Source organism: Drosophila kikkawai, chromosome 3R (assembly GCF_030179895.1).
Source record: "Drosophila kikkawai strain 14028-0561.14 chromosome 3R, DkikHiC1v2, whole genome shotgun sequence".
In the NCBI taxonomy this organism is placed as follows: Eukaryota; Metazoa; Arthropoda; class Insecta; order Diptera; family Drosophilidae; genus Drosophila; species Drosophila kikkawai.
The window spans coordinates 29,103,902-29,121,951 of NC_091731.1; the positions used below are offsets into that span (position 1 = coordinate 29,103,902).

Consider the following 18,050-nt stretch of genomic DNA (forward strand, 5'->3'; position numbering starts at 1 on the left):
ATTCATTATCTGAGCTAAAGTCTTACGTAAGAAGGGGGCGTTGCCGCTGTGTTCTGTTCGATGTCCGGCATCAATCCCTTCTTAAATGCCCTTGACTCGGTGGTGTTTAAGATCTATCTTTCAGATTGACATACGTATTTTTGTCAGCTTTTTTAACCCCTGGATGGGGTTTTAGTCCGAGTTTTGTTAAGCAATCATTGAGTCATTTCTGACCCTATAAATCCTCTTTATTCTTTATAAGCATTTAAACGAATCCAAGTTTATAGTAAAGGACTTTTATTTCTGTACATAAAATTGGTTTGGGGCATTATCATACAAGGGGGAGTGGGGAGCGATTGAGTTAATGATTATGTTACTGATTAAGCTAAAGGTATTTTGTATTCAACTAGTTAATAATAGATCGCACGGCGAAGCGCCAGCGATCACTTCTTTCCGAAATGAGCGGACGGATCTACCGCGGCATATGGCTTTTGGTCAATCCACTTGGTGAGGTCGACTTGTGGAATATTCGAGCACGGCAGGATGGGATTCCTGGAATAGAAAATAATTCAATTAAACTCATAGTTTCATTGATTCTCTTTCAAAGCCAAACTCACGAATGGGAAACCGTTCGGAAAGCCTCGGGCTGCATGGAAGTAATGTGGTTGCCATTATCGCACAGAAGACGGGCCATACTCGCCTTTTTCAGCTCGGCAAGTTGGTCTAAGAAATGGGATTTAATATATTAATAAATTTATTTTATATCAAGAGAGAGAGAGAGCAAGAGATGTATATTTACCCGGGGTAAATCCAGTAAGCTTGTCTCCGTTCTCGAAGAAGAACCGATCTCCAACTCGAGTGCGGTAGAATTGCTCAGTGAGAATGCACAGGAAGGTGGGTCCGGCCAGAGCTCCGGCTACATGGGCTTCCAAGGAGGCTCCGACAGTCAGGTCCACATCCTCGTGGCTCTCGTACAGAGACTTGAGCTTTTCCAGAATCGGAGGACTGATCAGATCGCCATAGCCCTCCCACGAGTGGGCTCGCCTCAGGCCGCAGAACTCACGCATGTCGTTGTAGCTGGCCAGACCGTGATCACGATTGCGCTGAATGTCCAAGGATCGCAGATCCGAACCGAAGGGCATGTTTCTCCTGAACAAGAAGTGCTTAATCTGCAACGAAAAAGTCCCAAGTGAGCGGAGTCCGATGGCTGGTGAATCAGGTGGTTACATACCTGTCTGTCAAAGTTAATATCGGTCAGTTCCTCCGGTTGAGTGGCATGTCCTCGGGTCAAAGAGTCGAAGTTATCGCCAACCTCGATGATGCCGGGACGGTTGAACCAGTCGCTGAGGGTCAGGGATCCGAGCACTTGACGCAGCTCCGACAACAAGCTGAGATTGTTTTTAGAAAAGGTTTTTATTATTTAAAATATTTAAGTATTCTACGATTCTATTAATAAGATAGCATTTGTATCTGATGTTTGTAAATATTGTTTAAATATTTAAAGACTTGAAACCTACTCTTTGGTGTTCCATTCAATAAATAATTTATTTTAATTAATGCAAACATGTATTTAGGTTAGTCTATAATCTAAGCGGAATAAGAGTTCTTTGCCATTTTCTGGCATTTCATCTTGTTCGACTAGTTTAAACAATGAAAAAACAAAAGAAAAATATGAAATATAATGAACTAACAACGTTTAGTTGGGTTGAGACGGTAATAAGTTGGAGCAATGATTTGGGAATGGAGGGGAAACCATCTAGCTTAATGATCTCCAAAATACTTACTCCAAACGGCCTTCGATCTGCGAGTGGAAGTATCTGAAGGCGGCAGTTGCGTGCTCGTTGAGAACCGCCGGATCGATATTGGTATCAAAGTCGTTGATAAAGCTTCCGGGCGGGGCCTTGTATATAAGCCGGTTCTTCAGCATGTTCTCGCCGCCCAGGAAGATGGGCAGCCACTCGTAGTAGCTGATCTGCTGGTACTGGGCAATGTTGATCTTGCGCGCCTCCTGGAACAGCGTCCGATCATCGTAGTGCGGGTTCAAGGCGGCCAAGTGGTCCGCAATGCGGTTGTGCTCGCGCAGCAGGACCGTCTGGAGGATGGCCAAACCCGGGTTCTGGTTGACCCTCACATCGCCGGCACGGTAGCACACCTCGCTGGCATCCACAGCATCACAGTCGCCGGTGACATTCCTGGACAGTGGCATCCATTTGGCGCCATTACGCTCCTCCACAATCATCCGTCCGCCCTGGAACTCTCGGATGTCGCTGTTTTGCTGGATGGAGTTGCCATAGACCAGCGAAAGATCCAAGTAAGAGGTGACCACAGTCAGCTGCTCCGCCGGCCCGCCGCGGTACTGACAGTTCGAGTCGCGATCTGTGAGCGTGCGCACGAAGTTGAGACATTCGGTGCCCACCTGGGAGTAGGCGGGATCGTGGGGCGGCACAATGATAGCGAAGCATGTCTTGTGGGCAGTGTCCAGGCCAATTAGGCGGCCATCGTCCGTGCAGCAGCGAGTGGGATGCTTCTCTGTGGTAGGAAATCATTCATTTAAATATTTAAAGCAAAGCTAGTGATCTTCACGCTCAGATTTGCATGAAAGTGAATGCACTTACTCGACTGGGTGCCTCCCGCCTGCATGCTCATGTCGTGCGTCATGATCTGGCCCCACTGCATGTTGTGCAGCGTGAACTCGGGATCGGGCACATCCTGCTCCCCGAAGGCCACCAGGGACACCAGACGGGCGCTTGGCAGCTCGCCTCCGGTTACGGATCTAGTGGGCGCCGAGATACCATCGGCGTACTTGGGTGTCATCAGGCGACCATATCTGGAAAGGACTTGACTAAGAACCTGCAGGAAATGTACGTATTTTACTTGGTTATCACCTGGCGTTGGCCACTCCGAGCTCAGGTCGCTCCAGATGGTTGCAGGATCCATCGAGCGTGCGATAGGCAGTCTTCTCGCAAACTGCCGGCGGAGCAGCACAGGCCACCCGACCCGCTGTGGGAAAACTGTAGCCGTAGGCAGTCACTGGAGTACTGGCAGGAGCTGAGAATGGATGCTGGGGAGCCGGAGAAGTGGGCAGGCTATTGCTAAAAAATAATTTAAAGGTCATGTAAAATAGTGGGTGGAATAGGTAAGAGTTAATCTTACCCCACAACAAATTGGGATGGAGCCGATCCTTGGAGGTACCTATAGCCATGGAAACTAGGATAAGACGCCGGCTGGTTATGCACTATATGATAGCCCGTGGAGACTTTGAGGCCAAGTGCACTGGCCATAAGCCCCAAGAGGGATAAGAACAGAAAATCTCTTGCTCGGATCATCTGAAATTCAATGGAAAGCAAGGTTGTTAAAGGTTGTTAAAGCTAACGTAATTTAAATACAAATAAGAAAAAAAAACAATCTGGTCAGAGTTGCTTTGTTAAATTTGTGTCTGTCTTAAATGAGTTGTTTCCAGGAAACATTAAATATTTTTGTAGAGGCCTCTAATCACTCACTAATGCCTGGTTTCCCTAGTAAATTCCATAAAAACTGATAACAGCTCCGAAAGATCGATTTAAAAATAATTGCAATATAACAGGTTTTGAGATCGACTTTTTAGCCAATCTTGGTTTCAACACACTTAATGGGAATTTCATTTAAATGTACATTATCCAAAGAATGCTGATTAAGCGGTCACAGTAATGTTGTTTTCGGGAAATATGGAATTCAAGACAAATTCATCGTATTTGTAGACTGTGTAGTCCAAGGTCTGCGCCGTTTATGGTAACACCGTCGACAATCCATTCATATTGCATCCTGAACTGCATGGGAAAAGCTGTTAGCACTCCTAACACATTCGGCAATTTATGCACTGCTGGTATGGTAACCCACATAAAGCGCTGGGCTTTTGCAGAGCCAAAAGAGCAGACATCGTATGTGTGAGGCTTGTGTGGAGGCTGCAAAGCCGTTTTGGCCACTGGAAGCCAACGCCGACGACTTGGACATGTCGGACACATTGGACATTGGACACATTTCATGTTCGCCGAGCAAGTGAACTACAACTGAAACGCTTTGCATTTTTTTCTCTGCGGTCTCCAATCGATCTGGACTCCGAATACGAGACGGAGTCCGATCTGGACTCCTTTGGCCTGGCATATGGTCACAACAGGTTTCATCACCGTTTTGGTGCGCATTCATTATTATTTATTGCGACATTTTAGTACGAACATGTTCATTGCTCAGACCCGATTCGCGGGGTATTATGTGCATTATATGGTATTGGCCCAAGCCCCGGCCAAGAGCCGCAGCCTCCGGCTAAAAATCTGAGCACAATGAAGCCGATTCAGATTCGTGTGCAAGCGTGAAAAGTCTCATAATTGTTTTATGGCCAATTTGCAGGCTACTTATGTAAACAGACCGAATCGACAGTAATGGTTAGCTTTACATAATGAATTTGTTGTCGGCGGCGGCGGCCCCGTTCTGTGGCTCCCAAAACCCACTCCGCGCCACGATTCCGCCAGCCAACCTTTACCACAAAAGGCCAGCTGCTGGCTGCTGCTGCTGCATGCAAATCCGTATCCAACATCCAAATCCCAATCCAAGTGCCCAGCTAATGCTCGTGGCAGAAACCAGCCTAGGAAAACTAAGAAAACAAAGGCTGAGTCTGCCTCTGTCAATGTTTTAATTGCATGCCGTGCAGAACAATGGGCCAGACAACAATTCGAGTTCGTGCCATGAGTCTTACACTTTCTTGGATCTGGACTTTACCGCCACCGCCGCACTCAGGGCTTTAATCCGATTGGAAATCGCCCTCTCCGGGAAACCCAGGCTTGCACTCGACAAAACGGATTGAAAGTAGGGTGAAGATATTTTCATTCTTTTGCAGAAAAACTACTACTACTCTATACCGGTCCCCCATTTATTTCTTTCCTGTTTTTCTCCAAGTGCATCTCAAGAGTTTCTAAATTCAAATAGGGTCAGCGAGTGATTGGAACCGATGATTGGCCGGATTTGAAAACCACAACGCCACCGTCGCCGCTTGTCAATAAAGAAAAAGAGCGCCTGCACTCGAATCACAATCTTAGTCCGAGTCTCCGAGTTTGAATTGCAGTCTCAGGTCTCATTTTCTGGCGGACACGCCAAGGCAATCCATATGCAAACTTAAACTCAACTCAACGGCAGCCGTTGGTCAGGGCCGTCATCGACATTGTCGGGTCTTAATGAGCTCCAACTTAGCTAAAGCCAAGCACGAATGACGGCGACATAAAAATATCTGAATATCTATCTAAGAAATCTGTAACACAGAGCACTGGAATAATTCAGAAAGATCTAAACGATATTCGATTAGATGCAGTTGTCATGGCATGAATTGTTTTCATCGGTCTCAGGGATCTTTAAAGAACCGCTAAGAGTCCCTTTCTAAAAGCTTAAAATATGCAAGAATTTTAAGTGACCAGTAGCAGCATGTAAGAATCAGCTTGGCTATAATAAACATTTATCTATTTTGTTGAGAATAAATTAAAGTATATAAAGGGTTTGGGGAAGAATTTGAAATCTAAAATTTTAGGTTTTTTAAGACAGTTTCATTTATAAAATCCCTTGGATCACCTGTTATGTTGTTAGAGTTCCTAAAGAAATTTGTAAATATTTTAAGGGATTGTCTTTTGTTTAGTAAAAAGACAGTATAAAGATTCCATAGAAAAGCTGATGATAGCTTTGAGGTTACGATTGACAGCAATCAGTGCTAAGTACAAGTAAATAAAGTATGAAAATCTACATAAACTAATGCTACTTTTAATACAAACTTAGCGCCTCTTAAATATATACTATTTAATAATATTTTGTAATAGAAATAATTTTACCAAATCTATTACTGCAGGCCTTGATTTATGGCTGCTTGGGTTTAATGAATTTTTTGGAAAACAAATGAATTATGGCTTTTAAGTTAAAACGTTTCTACTATAAATACATAATCTAGAATCTGTTTGATTAAAGCTCTAAAATTCCGTGTAGTTTATTGACTTAATAATAAGAAATATTGTAAATATTTTCCGAAACCTGAGTTCAAAGTTACCAAGGCCAAAGTAGTGAGCCTTTCAGAGCTTAAAATAACAATAACTTTTTAGTACTCATTCAAACCTTTTTAAACTAGTTCAAGTGGCAAAAGATAAAACATTGTTTTTAATGATTAATGTAAAGTCGGCGCACGCTTTGATTTATGAGGTATTTTGATTGACTTTCGCCCCGAAACACCCAAAAATGAGTTATGAGACTTACCGAAATAAATCGATTGTGGAAAACCCAAAAAAGTTACGTAATCGAGGCAAGGGCTGCTATACCCCCCCATATTCTACCCACTAATTTTTTATTTTTCTTAATTTGATGATTGACATAGACCATACGTAACCATGATGCACTTACTGACATGTCCAGCCACTACGCCCATATGTGGGCAGACCATTGTGGATCCAGCTTCCAGCGAAGGCGTGGCCAACTTGGACGGGTCCACGGATCCCAAATTGGCCAACGCGAGCAAATTTTTTACAACTTTAACGACTTCTAATTAAAAACGAATTCATATCCCGAGCTATTTGGTGATCATTAAAGTGTAAAATAGTGCCTGGGCCGAGGGCGCTGGTGTTCGGTACGCGGAGTGACGCCGTGATTGATTTATTGGCTGACTATGGTCCGAATCCCCCGGCCATATAAGCCATATACCATATGCTATTCGCGGAGAGCGACAACATCATCGCAATCGGATGAAAAACGCGCCGGGGCCTACGTGGCGTGCACACAAATCGAGGACATTCCGATTTGTCCGACCGATACAGTAACAAGCACTAATTGAAATGGCCATTTAAAAGGAAAGTGTCCCAAGCGTCGGGCACCTAAAAGTGCACCCGATCTCGGATCGGATTGGGACCCATCAGAAGCTGTCACTGCTCTGGTATTTTTTCTTTGCCGACTGACACATTTCGCAACATTTTGGAGAAACGCGAGCGTTAATTACAAAATATGTGCGCTGTTTGAAATCAAAATTTATGCAAGGCAATAGCAGCTTTTTGTCAAAACGCCATCAATATGCAATTTTTATAGCCGAAAGAGTCTCATGTGATTTGCGCAACCCGTTGGGTGAGATCTCGATCTCGATTTGGATTTCGATCTCGTGCCCAGGCCCACGCCGCCGCTGGGCCCACGATCTCCGGTTTGAAATGGTCACTGTCGGCGAATTTTCGTCGTTTTCCGAATCCGGCAGCCATTTGGATATTTTCACACATGCCAAGAGTGCAATTTGCAATCGCCTTAGATGCGACTCACTAATTGATTCTTAACTGTCTTGCGCCAGTTTCGGTGGGCCAGTCGCCGGTTCTGGTTGACAATTATTTTTATGTTTTTGCCCGCAAAAGGCAAATTAAAATTGTCCAGCATTTTTCTTCGCTTTTAATGACTTTTTACGACTTCTCATCAACATATCTCTCAGACGAAAACTTTACGTTGCACACTGATCTTTATCTCGTGGTGCAAGCCACATTATTTATGCTTTTTGAATTGCGTTGAAAGAGGCGAAAATTCAGAGTTTCGTGGTAATTATGAAAAACGAGTTCACATCGACAGCCATTCAAGCAGTTATTTTTATCACATGCATTAAAAAAAATGAATTTTTAACTAGTTTTTAGCTTTGTAGTTATGTTTAATAAATGTCCCAACAACACTGATCTAGTTTTTGATTTCACATTTTGCGGCAAGCTTTAAATGGGAAAACTATTTGTATATAAATTAGCCTGCACTACTTTTTTAAATTTCATTGATTTTTGAATTAGTTATTTTGCTTTAATAACTGCCTCGATCCACTGAAATTCATTTAAGCCACCACCTTGACTTAAGTCAGGCTTAAAATAGTTTTCAACGCCTCCTTTGAAAGCCATTAAATGTTATTAGCTTTGACTTTAAGAAGTCAGCGTAGTTTAATTGAATAAACACTTAAAAATAAGTGTGTTTATTAAACGGCTAATATTTTCTTAGAGGCTGTGGTTACATAGAAGAACCTTTATTTATTATTATTAACCTTTATTCTTTTTGAGACCACTTAACGCTTTTAATCTATAATTATAGTTCTCAAATTGGTAAATGTCTTTCGCTATACTAACAAATAAGTAAATTCATTATCTTTACAGAGTGATTACATGCTAAATTTGTATATGGTACATCTATTATATTACGTATACATATAGTAAAGTTTACATTTCTATTGGAAAAACACCTTAATTTATACTTATAGACATTTAGCAGGTTTTAAAATTGAGAAAATAATTCATGGAATCCGAATTTTCAAGTCTAAAAGCTTATTTCCCATCACAACTTTGTTATTTTATAATTTATAAACACTTTTATAACGGTCTAATTTCAAACCCCAAGCTAGTATCTTTTAGTGTTCAAAACCCTCGGTATATTCTCGAGCCCTGTGCTGCGGTCACACTGTCAGCCGGCCATGTGAGAACTTCCCACTGAGCAACAGTTGTTTTCCGCTCTTCGTCTAATTACTTTCGTGCTAATTACCGTGCCTTGAGTGCTATATTCCCAAGATGGCCAGCAACTACGAGGGCTACAAGTCGCCGCTGAGCACCCGCTACGCCAGCAAGGAGATGCAGTTCCTGTTCAGCGACCAGAACAAGTTCTCCACCTGGCGCCGGCTGTGGGTGTGGCTGGCGAGGGCGGAGAGCACGCTGGGCTTGGAGATCAGCGAGGCCCAGATCGCGGAAATGGAGCGCGAGATCAGCAACATCGACTTCGAGGCGGCGGCCGCCGAGGAGAAGCTCACGCGGCACGACGTCATGGCCCATGTCCATGTCTTCGCCAAGCAGTGTCCGGCGGCGGCGCCGGTTATCCATCTGGGAGCCACCTCGTGCTACGTGGGCGATAACACGGATTTAATTGTGCTGCGAGACGCCCTGCAGCTGCTGCTGCCGCGAGTGGCCAGCGTCATAGCCCGCCTCTCGCAGTTCGCCCAGAGCTACAAGGACCAGCCCACGCTGGGCTTCACCCATCTGCAGCCTGCCCAGCTGACCACTGTGGGCAAGCGAGCCTGCCTGTGGATCCAGGATCTGATCATGGACGAGCGAGCCCTGTCCCGTTGCCTGGAGGATCTGCGCTTCCGGGGAGTCAAGGGCACCACCGGCACCCAGGCCTCTTTCCTGCAGCTCTTCAACGGCGATGGGCAGAAGGTAAAACAACTGGATCAGCTGGTAACCGAACTGGCTGGCTTCAAGAAGGCTTACTCCGTGACCGGACAGACCTACTCCCGGAAAGTGGACGTGGAGATCGTGGGAGCTCTGGCCAGTCTGGGAACCACTGTGCACAAGATGTGCACCGATCTGCGTATCTTGGCCTCACGCAAGGAGCTGGAGGAGCCCTTCGAGAGCACCCAGATCGGATCCTCGGCCATGGCCTACAAACGGAATCCCATGCGCTCGGAGCGCTGCTGCGCCCTGGCACGTCATCTCATCACGCTATTCAGCAGTGCCGCCAATACCCATGCCACCCAGTGGCTAGAACGCACTCTCGACGACTCGGCCAACCGGAGGTTGACTCTGTCCGAGGCCTTCCTGTCTGCCGACGCCACGCTGCTGACTCTGCTCAACATCTCGCAGGGATTGGTGGTCTACCCGAAGGTGATTGAGCGACACATTGCCCAGGAGCTGCCCTTCATGTCCACGGAAAACATCATTATGGCCATGGTGAAGGCTGGTGGCGATCGGCAAGTGTGCCACGAGAAGATACGCGTGCTTTCCCAAGAGGCTGGAGCCCAGGTGAAGCAGCATGGCAAGGACAACGATCTGGTGGAACGTGTGCGCAAGGATCCATACTTTTCGCCCATACTGGAGCATCTGGACACCATACTGGATGCCAAGACGTTCACAGGAAGAGCCAGCGAGCAGGTCGACGACTTTGTGGAAGAGGAGGTACGACCTGTGCTGGCACGCTACACGGAGGCCTTGAAGAACGTCCAGGACGTCAAGCTGAACATCTAGAGCCCATTATGTTGTGCCGCATTAATCCCCCCCCCCCGAGTTTGATTTTGTAAAAAACAGCCGTACATTCGCACCTAATCAACAGCGTCAGCCGTCGACGTTGCAGTCGAGAGATTATCGCCATGGACTCCAATGGGGTCGTTGGCTATGTCAGACCCCCGACGAGATCTGTTGTCGGTTTCTACATGTTTTTGTTTTTGTTTTGCCAGCTTATTTACAATTAAAAACCACAAGCCTCGAATCGAACTCGAGAGCTGACGTTCTTGATCCGAGTAAACATATTTGCCGCCTTTTTGCCTTTGCCTTTCGCCACTCGGTCTGACATATCACGACTCCAATGCTGCAGCACAGTAGGTCTCTGGGTCTGTCTCGCGGAACCCCAGGTCGCTGCTGACTTACTTTTAATTATATAACACAAAAACATAAAAAATACAGTCATATGCTGAGAATTTTCCCGGCAGCCGCATTTCTTAAAGAGTTGTAACGAGCTACTGGTTTAAAACTAGAACAATTTTAATTATTAAATGGCATTTTATGCTCTTATTTCCATATTTTATATTGTTTTCAAGGAAAATGCAAAATAAAATAATAAAAAGTATACGATTTTATTTAAATAACAAGAAGAGAAGCTAATTGAAGCCGCAGTTGGTATACCCTTGCTGTTTGAAATGGGATCAGGGGCATTAATTTCCACTCTGAAAGCTTAATTATTTTAAAATTTAATTCAAATGATCCTGAATAAGAATATTATATACGATTTATAGGTTTGGAATTACTGCGTTGCCAGCATTCAATTAAAATTATAATACCCTCTGAAATGTTATAAAAATTTATAACAATTGCAAGCTAAGCAAAATCACCTCGCCAGGAGGTCGTCTAACTTTTGTTGTTGCTAAATGGATTAACACATTTAATTGACTTGATTTACAGCAGATAGGTTCACGTTCTATGAAAATAACTTGAAATGACAATTACTTGAAAAGGAATAAGCCTGTTTTCATTATTTTTTTAAATACAACACAAAAACACAGTTAAATTCCAGAAAATTAAAAAAAAAAAAACATTCGTGTTTATTAGCTGTTAATAGATTTGCTTGTCGAGAGTATTTAGCCATAACATTTTAATCAGTCCGTCGGCAAGTGGCTTCAAGTTTCCTTTTCGGGCTGATGAGTGATGGCTGCGAAATGAAGATCCAAACGTGATGCACTCTCGTGCGAACGACGTGAGACAAACACACACTCGACTAATTAGGCCCAGTGTCATGTCATGTAAACCCAAGAAATACAGACAAGAGACACGGTTTTGCGATCCGCTACCTGGTTGAATATTGAACCGACGACTTGCAGGCTGGCAATTAAGTCTAATGTAATTACGTTGGTCCGGTTAACACGCAAAATACGGCAGTGACAATGCCAACCAGAGCAGATCCAGCGGCAGTACGGATATATGTAAAGACTATTGCAATAATTTATGTACGAAAACGGAAGTGTCCAAAGACAATTCGTGGGGCACGCGAGAAACAATTTCTTCATTATTATAAAAGTAAAGCCACAGAGTGGCATTTGTGTTACTGCAATGTCGGCTCGTTTTTCTGGATATATGCTTTCACGCAATCCCCATGGCGAATTGCATTTCCCACACAATTATTTCGACCTTCTTGGATGGGATTATCCGATTATAAAATTCAACTTGATTTTGAAGGTATATGTATATAAATTTCAGGAGAAAATGTTCCTTGAGAAACTATAAATACCGAATATATTTCCAAGATACATTATTTAAAATATTTACAAAATGTATCTGCGTATCTTAAAAAATATATAAAAATTTAAACCACCTTTATACCTTCGAAAAACAGTCACAAGTGCAGATAGTATTCTTTTAATCATCTGACTTGACTCTATCTGTGTGGCGGAGGAAACTCCAAGAGATAATCGCTCAACTGGCTGGTATCTCGGGTTTCATTAACAAGTCGTGCCGCCGCCAACGACAGACGCCCCATGAATCAGCTAACCGACGAGCGGTTACGGACTAACTGAAGTAGTAATGGGGGCCAATTATGGACGGACCATGTTGCCAGTTGTTGTTTGCCACTTGCCGTCACTGCCGTTGACCGTTGCAATAGCGTTGTTGCTTTTTGGGGACGGAGACCTTGACTTTGAAACCGATACCGAGACCAACATCGAAGCTCTTGGCGTAGCCACACGCTAAGCCGGGAAATGGAAGTGAAATTGGCAAACAGGTTCAAGCCGAATCGAGGCACCCAAATCACTTTCTTCGGCCCGCATTCAGATCGGCATGGATCGTTAGGAGTTCGCCGACAGCAAATTGGGATTAAGTCATATAAATTGACTCTTTAATTGTTTTAAATTCGATATGCAAATGGATGTACAATAAATAGTAATAGATGGATAATAGGTAAAGAATAATTTTAATTGTTCTTAGTATTATTCCAAATGAACTGAAATTTTTGGAATAAAATTAAAAGCATTTATTAAATTTATTATAATTTTTATAAAAGAAAAAAGAGAAATTATATTGAAAAGAAAACAATTTAATTTACTATTATTTTTCAATAGCATCCACTTTGAGTCGCCCGCCTATTTCGAAAGTCTATGGTCATCAACCACATTCCTCAAACGCCTCGGCTAATTAATTATGCAATTATTTAATTCGCTAAAGTAATTGCATTAATTGGCCGCACTTCTGGGCTGCTTTGGTTTTGGCTGTTGTGGTTCTGGCCCGTCTAACCATTAACCACCAGCACCACCACCTGCCATGTGGGGAGCGCACGCGCCGCTCTGTCTGCCATGAAAAAGCCCAATGCGATTTCAGGCGATACGATTTGGCAAGCTCAGGTGTAACGCCCACAGCTCTAGGTGAACACAGAGCACAGAGAGAGAAAAACCAACAACATTATTTACGATAACAAATTCTCACACAAATTTGCACCTTGTATTTACAAGCAAGCCGAATTATTCCGAAAGCAAGTAATAGTAAGTAAAAGCTTAGTTTAGTTTTCGGTTTGCATGTAACCAGGTGCATTTCCCAAGACATTTTGAGTTATTTTTAGCCATTAACATGCGTATGCAGTGGGTCGACTGCCCAAACACGCTATTCTGGAGCGGATCGATCGGCAAATACGTAACTGCAATGGCCTAATTAGCCTAGCAGCCTGGCCTGGCTTAATTGAACACCAGAAGTGAATTATGCATATTCGTGTCACTCTGCCAATTATGTGCAACTAAACTAAGTTGCCGGGTAAGCCTGTTTTTCCTCTTTCATGGCTGGTCTACTTTGTAGTTCCCAAAACTAATCCCTGCTGCCATTGTTGCAGGTTGCAGGTGTCGTGACTCGGAGCGTAGGTCTCATTATTAGACATATACGCCGCCGCGCCACGCCGCCGCCGCCGCCGATTTTTGCCTTATTTGACGCGCCGCCGCCAAATTATGAAAATAACGGCGCGCCGCGGCGCGCCGCTGGTGCGGCATCGGCGCAGCTTCGGTGCGGCCTTCAGTGTCATTGTTCTTTATAAAACTTAAAAAAAAAAAAATAACTCATTAAAATGGCCTTTTTGCCTTATTTGACGCGCCGCCGCCGCCGGTTCTTTCTGACTACTACGCCGCCGCCGCCGAGTCATTTTGACCTCTACGCCGCCGCCGATGCCTTCAACCATCGGCGTAAACCTCTACTCATTATTATATTTCCTATACAGCTATTTAATTTTATGTGAGATCGAGCGACTCAACACCTGCCCATATTTACATGTGTACCCGCCGAGTCCCAAAGATCGCGCGGTAAATGACTTCTGGGTTTAAAGCTAAATGGCAGCTCGGATCAGCTCGGAGACCACCACCATGGCAGGTGAATGGCAAGGCAAGTCGTCAAATGCAGCCGCACAATCTTACGGATATATGAAAGTGTGTAAGCGTTTGCATAACAGGCTTAAGATTCCGATCGAGAGAGAGAGCGAAAGTAAAGCCCACGGGGCGTGATAGACGCCACGTAAAGACCGGCTACATAAGCTCCAGTTCGATGCAAACCAGATCCAGGTGATGGATTCAAATGTTCTAGATGAATAATTAGCTAATGGCCTGACGAAAGGAAAGGCAAATGTCGATCATGTTGGGGCATTTATCACAGCTGTCAGGCTCCGATATTTGTACAATCCGATCCGATCCAAGATTTATATCAAAGCCACCGAACTCGGACTGAGAATGCATTAAATAGAAATCAATTCGAGGCACTCAAAGGCCGATCTGTGATCCGCGATCAGCTGGTGCTGTTCGTTGTGGTTTTGGTAGTAGTTTCGGCCTTTCGGTTCGTTCGGCTTCTTGGCGGACTGGAAACCTTTTGGCGGCAGCTGAAGGTCACTTGCATTGGAGATCTCAAAATAATTGTCTTGGTTGTAATTAAAACATTTGTTACTTTCGACGCAACGTGCGCTCTGTTGTTTACCGCTTCAAGCGGTTGTTTTTAAAAACCGCTTTTGGCCATAATTTTTATTAAAATGTGTAATTTAGAGCAGTCTTGCAAACTGGTATGTGCTTTAAAGTACGTGCAGCCATTCAGCTTCATAATTGGTCATTAATTAAAAAAAAAAAAAAATGATTTCATTTCAAAATCAATTTCGTCAAGAGATAAAGATAATTCGGGTGAAACCAATGCGTAATGTCGTTTTAAATCACGTGGGTGCCCTTAATTTTATTTAAATAGCAATTGAGTCAATGCTGCCTTTTGTGTTTAAATAACAAATTTCAAATAAATAGCACTTGAAGAAATCATTAAACTAAAAACGCGAATTTGGCAAATCGAACTTGAAGTGCTTTTCTGTAATTTTCAATTTTAAATTATTCATATTGAGCTCAATTTGTGGTTTGTGGAAATCCATCAAAAGAAATAAATAAATTTTAACTTCTATTTACATATTATTTTAACTAATGTATCCGTCCTAATTTTAAAATTGTAAACGAATTGGGCTGCACCTTGCGGTCACTGATTTTAGGGCTGCAGATAAAACTAATTAACATTTGATCCAAATCTTAATGATTGAAAGCAATCATTGCCAAATTTGAAATAAAAATAAATCCAATTGGATGCAAATCTGTGTTTTTCGAAATTTTTAAAGTTTTTTCCTTTATTTTAAAGTAATAAAATTAAGAGATTTGCAGACAAAAGTAATTACATTTGAAAACAAACGTTAAAAACTATTTAAAATAATTGTATACAAATCCCTAATTTGTTTTTTTAGGCAAATTCCCTTGTCATGAATATAATTTAAATTTAAAAATTAAAATAAACAAAAAACAGAACATTTTCCTCAAATAAGTTCAGTTAAATTTTTAACTGGGTTAATTTTTCTTGAAAAATATTACGAAAATATGACTTGTTTATTTATAGGAACATAAAACTTTGCTGTTATTTTAGTTTTAATATACAATTTTTAATTATAAAGTTATACAAACAGTCTGCCTTTCTAAAACGATGATATGCCTTTTTTTATCCATTTTTATTAGGGGGTTTTTATTGAGCATTTCGGGCATTTTAGTGCGATTTTGTTGTCCGACTTTTTAGACGATTAAATTGGCATGCGTATTCCCTGCTATTAAATTTCGTTACCGCATTTTCCCGACAAACCATACTCACTGTAGCTCCAAGCGAATATCCTTTCTCCCGTCGATTAATCAACAGTTTGTTGCCGAAGACAATGCTGTTCTTTCACTTTTATTGCTAACGACTCCGGTGAAGGGGCTCGGAGGGAACTGAGTGAATACACCCTGGAGATACAGATACAGATACAGATACTCGGGCACCGTATTTACAATCCACCAATTTCGAATGCGCAATCGCGAATTCCACGCTGAGGTGAGCAAATTGCTCTGAATTATGTTGGTTTTCGCGATTACAGGGTGGCGAGTCCGAAATCAATTCACAGTTTAATTAGCCGCTGCTTTGCACCTGCCCACCAAATTGAGGGCTTTAGCTGGCGCTAATCCGTGGCTTATATCGAATATATATATTCGTACCTAGGTCGGATCGGATTACTGGTTAACTGTGGCAAGGCCCAAGGCGAACTAACTGCGCTGCCGCTGAATTTGGGCCTTTTATAACGAGTCCGCATCCGAATCCGCTGGAGCGCAGGCGCCAGCAGCGACGCCGCCGTTGGAGCACGGAGGAGCCGGTTCGCGGCTCGGCTTGGTTCCACGGTGCTCGTACTCGCATCGGCGAGTGTGTAAATCAAATGTCTGCTCTGCCTGGGCTTTTTTTTTTTCTTAGCCAAACTCCACTCCGCTCCGCGCGGATCTGCGCTCTGCTCCAGTTTAAAGCCGCGATGCCTTATGCTTTATGTAATTTATGTTCGGACAGTTGACGTTTTTGGCTAGGACTCGCATATCTGATGGGGACTGCACTCTCAACGTGTGCCTAATGTTATTGGTTATTGGTCTTTGCCATTCAGGAGGCAATCGTAAACGCGCAACCCGCCGACCTTTTTAAGTGGCTAACGCAGCTGTGACCTAGAAAGCTTTTCTTTCGAAAATGTGTTTTTCGGGGGATTTCGCAACCGAGCCACAAACTTGTGGCTCTGTCTCTCTGTGTCACTGGCTCTGCGTGACCGTCGTTATGGCTAATTGTTTTCATTAATTAAACTTGGGGGGCCGTCCTAGAGCAATATAATGTAATGTACAAAATTGGGGACATACCTTAGTCTGCCTTGGCGCCCCACAAACCTAATATGTATTTTTTATTAATAATATGAAAACATTAGCAAATGCAGTGGCATCTCAACTAAAAAGCTGCAAATTTGTGCAAGAATTTGTAAAATTAGTCAGCTGTAACTTTAAATATAAACAATTCCGTTCAATTAACTTTGCATTGCTTAAGCCTTAAATACAAATAAAATAAGTAAAAGCCCCGAATAACCTTTCTCTTAGTCTTTACCTGATCGATATTTTAATTTCCAAGAATAAAATATATCAATCCTGCTCCAGATTAATTTGTTTCGGGCCAGTAATTATTTTCGAACCAAACATGTTCTTGAGTCATAAATAAAAAACCCAATAGATATGATCAGCAAGTAATAAAATATGTTTATATAAATGGCAGTGTTAATAAATTCAGCTAAAATATATATATATATAAATTTATTTACTCCCGGATAAGTCACCCATCAATATGGGAGAGATTGACACACACACAAAAAAGCACCCAAGCCAAAACGAGCGGAACATTTAATGTATTTTTTCGTGTTGTTTGTTTGAGGAATGTTTGCTGCTGTCTAAATCGATTGCATTTCCAAATCACTAAACAGTTTGTAATTATCTGACAACATTAACTGTCAGCAAAAATGTTTGGGCAACATAGTTGCAAGGAAAAAAGTGGCCACCAGATACAATAGTATCTGTCGGATTGATCGATTTTCAAATCCAAAGCGTACTAAAGGTTGACAAAAAATCAAGTATCACTCATAACTTGTTTCTTTTGCGTTTTTCTGGTTTGTTCGTTACAATAAATTTGCGAATACCTGAATCTGAATCGATTTGACCGCCTATTAAACCCAAATAACCCAAAGACCTGTTTGTGCGTGGCGTATAATTGCAAAATTAATTCGTTCTAATTGGCAAAACTGTCGCAGAAAGCGACTTCACAGACTCGAAAAATCAAAATCAAATTCCGAATCAAAATTCGAATCCCAGTACCTAACTGATTTTTTAATGTCCAAGCGAGTGGGTACACGTGAACGGGGGTACATATGTTCCACGAGACCGGTTGGAGCCTTGGAACATGTGACTTCACAGATCCGAATTATTGGATGAACAGGCGCGTGACTTACATTTTCAAACGACTTTTCTCAAAACGAAATAAAAGCTGCATGTGACGAGTCACGCCCTTACCGGTTTCCAACTCCCACTCACCTTAGGATACATTTTGGGTTTAGAATTTATGAAGATTACCACTTACCGTTTCGACATTATTACGAGCAAAGCTGAGTGGCCCTAAACGTTGCACTTCTTCTCATATCATGGTAATTCAGGCTTAATTCGATTGGAATATTGTGTA

At 42.7% G+C, this 18,050-nt stretch overlaps 2 protein-coding genes across 4 annotated transcripts; one reads left to right on the forward strand and one right to left on the reverse strand.

Annotated features, from left to right (window-relative positions):
- Nucleotides 1–294: 294 nt before the first annotated feature.
- Pxd (Peroxidase) lies at nt 295–17,969 on the reverse strand. Of its 3 annotated transcripts, XM_017162202.2 has the most exons (10): nt 16,019–16,247; nt 15,639–15,769; nt 3,133–3,305; nt 2,865–3,071; nt 2,595–2,806; nt 1,764–2,508; nt 1,211–1,367; nt 779–1,148; nt 597–702; nt 295–531 (listed from the first exon to the last, which is right to left on the reverse strand). In XM_017162202.2, exons 3-10 carry the CDS (start codon nt 3,303–3,305, stop codon nt 423–425), a joined length of 2,079 nt encoding a protein of 692 aa, XP_017017691.1. In that variant the 5' UTR covers nt 15,639–15,769; nt 16,019–16,247; the 3' UTR covers nt 295–422. The 3 variants fall into 3 exon arrangements, with proteins under 3 accessions (XP_017017691.1, XP_070143343.1, XP_070143342.1); XM_070287242.1 differs by lacking the exons at nt 15,639–15,769; nt 16,019–16,247 and adding an exon at nt 17,952–17,969; XM_070287241.1 differs by lacking the exon at nt 15,639–15,769.
- On the forward strand, nt 8,443–10,590 carry Adsl (adenylosuccinate lyase). Its single transcript, XM_017162204.3, has one exon. It carries the CDS (start codon nt 8,547–8,549, stop codon nt 9,990–9,992), a length of 1,446 nt encoding a protein of 481 aa, XP_017017693.1. The 5' UTR covers nt 8,443–8,546; the 3' UTR covers nt 9,993–10,590.
- Nucleotides 17,970–18,050: the final 81 nt, after the last annotated feature.

Bases quoted from the DNA above. Each gene is read 5' to 3' on its own strand.
- Pxd (XM_070287242.1), bottom strand. From the start codon at position 3,305: ATGATCCGAGCAAGAGATTTTCTGTTCTTATCCCTCTTGGGGCTTATG. The intron at 3,072-3,132 runs GTAAGATTAACT...ATTATTTTTTAG, and splicing joins CCATCCCAATTTGTTGTGGG to CAATAGCCTGCCCACTTCTC. The intron at 1,368-1,763 runs GTAAGTATTTTG...AAACAATCTCAG, and splicing joins CAGATCGAAGGCCGTTTGGA to CTTGTTGTCGGAGCTGCGTC.
- Adsl (XM_017162204.3), top strand. From the start codon at position 8,547: ATGGCCAGCAACTACGAGGGCTACAAGTCGCCGCTGAGCACCCGCTAC.